This window comes from Carassius gibelio, chromosome A2 (assembly GCF_023724105.1).
Source record: "Carassius gibelio isolate Cgi1373 ecotype wild population from Czech Republic chromosome A2, carGib1.2-hapl.c, whole genome shotgun sequence".
NCBI lineage: Eukaryota > Metazoa > Chordata > Actinopteri > Cypriniformes > Cyprinidae > Carassius > Carassius gibelio.
In genome coordinates, this window is record NC_068372.1 from 27,821,638 (window position 1) to 27,829,617 (window position 7,980).

General features: G+C 37.1%; 1 protein-coding gene across 2 annotated transcripts; it reads right to left on the bottom strand.

Annotated features, from left to right (window-relative positions):
- Nucleotides 1-13: 13 nt before the first annotated feature.
- Nucleotides 14-6,781, bottom strand: LOC127935851 (cactin-like). Of its 2 annotated transcripts, none has more exons than XM_052534054.1 (10): nt 6,472-6,781; nt 5,236-5,746; nt 5,035-5,130; nt 4,252-4,397; nt 4,011-4,173; nt 3,771-3,885; nt 3,205-3,397; nt 2,991-3,113; nt 1,918-2,264; nt 14-817 (listed from the first exon to the last, which is right to left on the bottom strand). In XM_052534054.1, the coding sequence occupies exons 1-10, from the start codon at nt 6,750-6,752 to the stop codon at nt 327-329; spliced, it is 2,466 nt and encodes an 821-aa protein (XP_052390014.1). In that variant the 5' UTR covers nt 6,753-6,781; the 3' UTR covers nt 14-326. The 2 variants fall into 2 exon arrangements, with proteins under 2 accessions (XP_052390014.1, XP_052390006.1); XM_052534046.1 differs by having other exon boundaries at nt 1,918-2,267; nt 6,472-6,780.
- Nucleotides 6,782-7,980: the final 1,199 nt, after the last annotated feature.

Sequence of the window (7,980 nt, forward strand, 5' to 3'; positions counted from 1 at the left end):
GGACTATAAACAGTTAACAATAAGCAAGAAATCTTTAATGTATCATCTCAAAAACAAACAGTACAAGAATAGCATTTTTCAAGCTCACCAACAAACAAGATTTAAAAAAGGAATCGAATGCAAGCGAAGTGCCTGCAAACCAGAAAATGTACAAAACTGGATTTTCCGAATTGAAAACCTGTTCTTCCACTAACAGAAGACACGGATGACATCAATAAACAGTTTGTACTACCTTTTCTAGATTTACACCAATTTTACAGCACTTGAAGATGAACATTCAGTGTTCCTGATAACCATCACTTTGCTAAGACAACTCCTCATCCTCTTCATCGTCTGTAGCGGTATCGTTTAAAGTGGAACCACAGCTGAAAGATTCCATTGGCGAACTGGCAGCGGAAACCATGGCGATGGGAATATTCCCATTCCCGGTTCACGATTTTAAACGCGATATCCTCGTACGGCGGTCCGGCGTGGAAGCGCAACATTCCAAAGTCTTTGTTGTCGGGACAGGGCTCGAGGAAGTACTGCGGAGTCGAGCGCTTGTCGATGAGATCGGGGTAGAAGATGTTGAACTTGTAGCCCTGGACGATCTTTGGCGGCGGGTTGTCGAAGTCGTAATGCGTCTGGTTGTATTTGTTCCACTCGAAGCCGGTGTGGACGCGGTTGAAGAAGCGGGGCTTGCGTGGACGATATTTGTCGGCCCAAAGGTACATTTTTCCAGTCAAAGGCATCTCAACACTGAACTGAGCCTCGTCGCCGGCCATGCCCTCTTTAGCGCGACGAATGAATGCATCTTCAGCGCTTTCACTTGCATCGCCTGTTCAAGAAAAAACATTAGCATGAGTAAAGCAAATGTAGACTAGAGTATTTTTATGTGAAAGTGGGATATCGCATAAAAACACTAGATGGAAACAGCAAGATGCGCAATCCAATAAAGAAGAAGTGCATAAACTACGATGCAAACTTCCTTGAAGATGTGATTTTGCCTCAACAGATTATTAGACTGGATAACTGGACTGACCAGTGGACCAATCACATTGTAGCCTACACTATCTCAAATAACGTTTCAGTCATTCTGAAATGCCTGAGACAAAGTCTGTTATAAATTAAATTGGTATAACTGTCTTGCATGATTGTGTTTCCAAACATGAAAGCATTTATTGCATTTCGTCGGGGCACTCTGAGGTGCAGATAATTTATTATGAAGGAAAAAAAGAGCTACAATGGCTTTTCCATTTTATTATTGATACTTTCCCAGGAACAGACCACGGTGTTCTCTTGAATGCATGGGATGGGAAAAGTACTTAATTAAATGTTTTATGGGATATTCCAAGTTAAATTCACAACTTTGGATGAAAACCTGAAAATATCTCAAGTTAAACATGTTCTTGGAAGCTTTAAAATATATTTTTAAAGTTGAATTTAAGTGCTTTTGAGTCAATTTCCTCTATTTCTGATGTTTGTAACCCTCAAATTATATACAAATTTTCAATGTAAAAAAAAAAATCCATCCAAATTTATTTTTGACTCTTTAAGTGAATTTAGGTAGGAGTCTACTTCCTGCACTTTCATCCCCTTTATACAGCAGGGCAGTTACAAAATGAAGGGAGGAAAAAAAAAGTATGCGCCTCCTTATGGCCAGTGTTAAAATTACATGTTACATAGGCACTCGGTATGCAAGGAAATTGTGAAAATAAGTTACACCATTTTTTTGTTAAACAATGCAGAACAAATAGGAAATAGAGTAGGGGATATAACAGAGTGGCAATAAAAGAAAATAAAAAACATTTATAAATAGTTTCAAATAATGAAGGTAAAAATTTCATATCAGAACTTTTCTCCTGTTGCACACCTAGTACTGAAATCTTAATGCATGTGGTTTGTGTGTGTGTGTGTAAGCAGCAGAGCGATACGCACCGGTCACCTGCAGCTGTGTCCGGGCCAGCACGAGTCTCTGCAGGTCCTCCTCCACGTTGATGGTGTGTGTGTCCAGCGGTAGCTCTGAGGACTGCAGGAGGGTGGGACTGTAACGGCCGGAGTCGTACTCTGCCTGACTCTGCTGGATCAGATCCTCCTCTGTTAACACGGCCTCCGATGCTTCATCTTTCTCTCGCTCCTCCTCCTCCCCTTCCTTCCTCTCCTCAGGACTGCTTCTTCCAGACCGCTCACCCTTTTCTCCATCCAGCCTCTTGGTCCGTCTGTCTCTGTCGTCACCTTGCTGAGAGCTACCTGCCTCCTCATCTGCAGACTCAGCCGCTCTAGTGCTACTAGGAAACAAAATGGACAAATCATACATACATTGGATATGTTTTTGAATGCAATTCATTTCATTGAATTATTAAGTCATTTGTTATAAGATAATTTATATAGAATTTATACAAGTACATATTGTATATGCATGCTATTTAAAAAAAAATGCAGAATGCAAAAATTACTTCAAATTGTAGTAAACTACTTCATTACACGAATGCACGAAGTTGCATGTTGCAAGGTTGTCCAGTTAATTTTACACTATTTTAGAAATAGTGTAATTTAGCATTTATTAATCATCCAAATCTGAAAATTATTTTGCTACATTTCAAGAATAACTTTAGTCATTTGAGATCTTTAAAACTAGAAAGAAAATCTTTTAATCATATTTTCATTGTATTAAAATGTCTGATATTAACAGGCCCAATTATGTTAAAATTCCTGAATAGTTGCAGGTTTTCTATCACCATGAAATACCTTGAATATTAGTATATATTAATGATACGTAGTATAGACTGTATGATGCATATAAAAAAACAGTATAATGCATATTTTATATGTAAAACGGTATACAAAATGCAACAACCTTTTAAAATGTAGCATGCTACATAGTCTCATGACCTCACTATTGCAATATTTAATTTGGCAGGATCAGGCTGTGTTGTGTAAGCAGTTCAGCACATTGGAAATTTCAAATATCATTTCTGTCTGAATGTTCAAGTATAAGTAACATCACTCACATGGGCCGCTCGGTCTCGCTCTCTTCTTTGATGATGGGGAAAAGCGGTTCGCTCTCCACACCCTGTTCCTGCTTGAGTTTATACAGCTTCTGCCGCAGGACGTCCTGATGCCGCTCTCTCAGCCTTCACAAACACACACAGACTCATGAGGTAAGACATCACAGAACTCTAAAAATCCCCAGAGGTCCTGTTACAGTAGGAGTCTGACACGCACCTGGCTCGTGCCATGTAGACCCGCACCTGCTGCAGGAGACTCTCCCAGTAGCCGACGTCCAGGTTGGAGCCTCCGGCCTGGATCTTATTCTCAATGTTCATATAAAGAGCCTGAAGCTGACTGTACGTCTTCCCTTTAAACACACTCTGCACGTCTGTGCTGACCGATGTGTTTATGCCCTCACGACGGTCACCTGACATGAGACCAAAAACAGGGGTGAATGAGGGGTTCTCTTTAAATCTACTAAACTCTAATGCATTGTACAATTACTTAATATTCATATATATACCCTATATAACATTTTCATTATTACATATATATTTCATTTGCATTGTTTCATGAATTGACAGATTTTAAATTAGTTCATATATTTAGTGAGCAGGGTAACTAGTGGCCAATATATTAAAAAACGTATAATAATAATATACTATAATACATTAGTAAAATATACACAAACATTTAAAAGTCTCTTTAGCTCACCAAAATTGACAAACCATTTACTCTGAAATGATTCAACTGTAAACTATATCAGGGTGTAAATGTAATGGTGCAGGTGATCACATCACCTGGTCCTTTGCCTGACACTTCTAGTTTGCGCAGTTTGCTGATCTCGTCTTCAGTAATGGTGGTCATGTCCCTCCAGAAATCCACGTTCTTGCCCTGTTCCAGTTCCATGTACACCTGCAGCCAGAAACACAGCTGTTAAACACACTAAAACACCAAAATCCCCACAGAACCAGTGTACATTTGAATTCTACTTTGTGTAAAAAGTGTTCAGGTGATTTCTGATCTCTCTCATCACACACCTTGATGTCCTCCAGCAGGTCGTCCATGTCTGTGGCGGTGAGTCCGTTCAAGAAGGTGTACGGTTCATGCATCTCCACCGACAGATCATCGTCTTCAGCGCTGATGTATTTAGCCAGCAGGTCGATGGGTTTCGCTCGGCCGTCACGGATACGAATCTTAGACCTGCATCACAGAATCGTGTTACAAATGGTCCGTTCACACATGTATGTATAGAAACACTACACGTCTGAAGAGTGTGACCTCAGTTTGGCCTGATGAAGGTGAAAGTTGTCCTCCTGTTCCGCCCATGTTTTGAAATGTTCGGCTTCTTTCTCTCTCTGCAGCATCTCCAGCTCCTGCTCACGCATGGACTTCTCCCGCTCTCGCTCCAGACGCAGCTGCTTCACCTGAACACACACATCTCACACCTTCAGTTCAGTTTGTCTACATTTCATTTCACAAATGCAATTTGGCTGCAGCATTTAGACATTAAAAGATATTTTAAATACTACAGAAATAGAGTAATTAAAATGATATGTTTATTTTATTCATATATATATATATTATATATATATATATATATATATATATATATATAAAAGGGAATATAATATTATGTAATATATTACATTATGGTTTCTCCTGTTAACTAGATACTTGAAAAACTGTTTTGTAATTTATCAAGTATACATAATTTTTCTGAATTCCAAAATCAAAATCCTCCTAAAAAAATCAATTTCTATAATTTTTCAGTGTTCATAAATGCTAATGACTATCAAAACTATTTTAAAATATTATAACTTTAGTTTATGGTGCCTCTTGTCAGGTTAATTAAATATAATAGAGTTAAACTGACAGGTGCACAGTAAACAAAAAACTATATTCCAAATTTGTTTCACTAGTAGTTAACACTTCATTAACAACTTTTTAAGTTTTTTTTTATTTTTATATTTTGAAACTGATTTAAGAAAATATAAACTTGAATCTTTAAGTATATATTATATTTTTCTTTAAATTAAATTTGTAACTCCACTTGTTTGGTACCTTTTGTAGTTCCCTGCGGTTCTCCTGCTGGATGTGTTTATTTCTCTCCTTCAGATTTGTTTCTGACAAATGCCCGATGCCCTTCTTCTCCAGAGCCTGAGAAACACACAAACACACAGTTAAGTGACATTTATTTCAGAACCAGACTTTACAATGGAACATCACTGCAATATCAACACATATCTAAAACATCTCTCTGACCTTCTGCCATTTGAAGGTCCCGAGCAGGTTGTTATCTCCAAACGGGTTGTCGGCGTTGGTGTAGCCCATGTACTCTTCACTCCAGCCCATCTTCTCCCTCTTCTTCCTCTCTTTGGCCTCTTTCTTGGCCAGACGTCTGGCTCTCTTCTCCTCCGGGGTCTCCAGCGCCTTCATCATCTCCCTCTGTTTCTTCTTGTCTTCTTTGGTGGAAGAGGTTCCCTGTGTCGTCTTCCCTGCCTGATCAGAATCAGCGGAGGAGCTCGAGGAACTCGAGGATCTGGATTCAGAGCGTCTACTTCTGTCTCGATCCCTCTCTTTGCCGTTTCTACTCCTTCCCTCCCTCCGTCTCTCCTGACTGAGGCTCCTGCTCTGTCGTCTCCTGCCGTCTCTGGATCTGTTTCGCTCCACGCTGGACTCTGAGCTGGAACTCCTCCTCCTGCTGCGCTTTTCATCCTTGTGTTTCTTCTTCGTCTTATGCTTCTTCTGATTATTGCGATTATCCCCTGAAGAGCTTTAACAATAAAGAAATGAAAAAGTTGTTTTTACAATCAGGATTTTCAATCTTTAAGTGAAGGTTTGGGAATCACGCTAGATATTGGGTGATATCTTGGTGATCCCCAAATATCATAACCCTTGTGCAAATGACCTCAATCCTAAAATTTAGAAGCCATATATTAATTTCTTGTATAAAGACTCATTTACACTGTGAAAAAATATTATTAATTATGTTTGAAATATTATTTGGGGGGGAAAAATTATATATATATATATATATATATATATATATATATAGTCAAATACAGTCAAATACAATGCAAAGAGAACAAGACAAATACAAATCATTGTTGTGCAGTTCAGATTGTGTTAAATAAAAAGAACAACAAAAATACAAAGCAAAAATAAAAAAATAAACATTATAATTTAAGAAACTATATATATATATATATATATATATATATATATATATATATATATATATATATATATATATATATATATTAATATAAAAACCTGTATTGTTGATTTTTATATATTTTTATGGAGTTATTTTGAATATTTGTGTTTTGTATAAATATTCGTTCGTTTATTTCAATCTTATTTTTTTATTCATTCAATCAATCATACTTAAATACATAACTTTTGAAACTGTTTTTCTCTAAACTTTTCCACGGACACCTCCTATTATAAAAACTGCCATCCCTAAAGGATTGTTTTGTTTGTAATGGTTTTCAGAACCTGTGTCCGTCTTTCGATCCTCCGTGTGATCGCGCTCTTCTGTGTCTGTGATCGCGGTCAGAGTCGCTGGAGCGGCCGGACTCTGGTCCTCGGTGTCGGCTCGGTTCTGCGGAACCTCCGCTGCTCCTGGAGCCGTCGCTGTCAGACCGCCCTCGTCTGCGAGAACCTTTCACGGGAGAGCGGTTCCGAGCATGTCTGTCCTCGGGCGAGCGGTTATGTCTACGGGACTTTTCTCCAGAACGGGACCGCGATCGGCTCCTACGAAACTTCTTCGTTTCCATGTTTTCAGGTCCTGACGGTGCCACGTCGCGTAAATAGGTAGTTACAGTGTTTGTAATAATAATAATAATAATAATGTCTCTCAAATACATTTTTCTATGATAATCCTTAGGGTGAAACGATATGACTTTATATTTGAAAAAAAAAATGCTTCGTTTGATTAGTAACCGAGTTTAACACAAATGTCCGTGTAATTTCTAGCAGGCGGTATGAAGGTTTCCAATGGGGTCCTTTTTGAGTCGCAGTGTTGACGGCACGTTTCTTCGTCATTTCAAGTTGAATCTGTTTTTTTTCTTCTTCTGATTTTAGATTATTTCTAGATCACAATAGACTGTATTGAGAGTGAGGAGTCACGTGCCGATTTGGGTGGTGTCAGCAAAAGTGGGACTATTTTGTTAATCAATGTATTATTAAATACAAATAAATCTATACTACTATACTAGAATTTTTTTCTTTTCTTTTCTTTTCTTTTCTTTTTTTTCACAGAGATTTCAAAATATTAAGTGCTCTTTTTTGTTCTTCAGGTTTTTTTTTCAGGTAAAGTGCGACACACATTTTTATCGAGTTTGTGCTTAGGTAATACAATTTCTCACAATACATTATACAAATATTTTTTTAAGTAAAATTTTTCTAAATGTAAAATAATAACTTTATAAAAATAAACATAGAGGATTGGGCTATTGAGCGTAAACTCATAAACACTTACTGTTTATGGATTTAAAACACTTCACCAACAGAAGCATTAATGTAAAGAATTATTAAAGCACTCCAACAAAAGTACAAACGTAAAGATTAAAACACTCCAACAGAGGTACAAAAACAACGACAATAGGTGGCATTTTCTGTAAAACAAAACAATTTATCACTTTAAGCAATTAATTATCTTTTAATATATAGGATTTCCCACTTTAGCTGAATGCAACTGTACCAATTTAACATTTTAAGGTAAACTGGTACAGTAACAAAACTTGATATTTAAAAAAAAAATGAATAAAATAAAGTTCACATCATTGCATAAAATTGAATAATCACATGAACACATGTAATACAAGTAATGTCATTTATATTGTAGATTGAAATACTGTTTGTATTGGAATTTAAATCTTATAAATTTTAACATAGACTTAAACTATGCTTTCTGAGACTTTCCAGCATGTGAGCGGTACACACCCATATGATTTACATTTGACCAATCAAATGTTGATATTCAAATTAAATACTGTTATTGCA

What these genes read in the sequence shown, in the direction of transcription:
- LOC127935851 (XM_052534046.1), bottom strand. Translation starts at nt 6,752, where the DNA reads ATGGAAACGAAGAAGTTTCGTAGGAGCCGATCGCGGTCCCGTTCTGGA. An exon ending in ACCGCAGGGAACTACAAAAG is followed by an intron (nt 4,398 to 5,034) that starts GTACCAAACAAG and finishes GTGTGTGTTCAG; the next exon opens with GTGAAGCAGCTGCGTCTGGA. An exon ending in GACACAGCTGCAGGTGACCG is followed by an intron (nt 818 to 1,917) that starts GTGCGTATCGCT and finishes TTTCTTGAACAG; the next exon opens with GCGATGCAAGTGAAAGCGCT.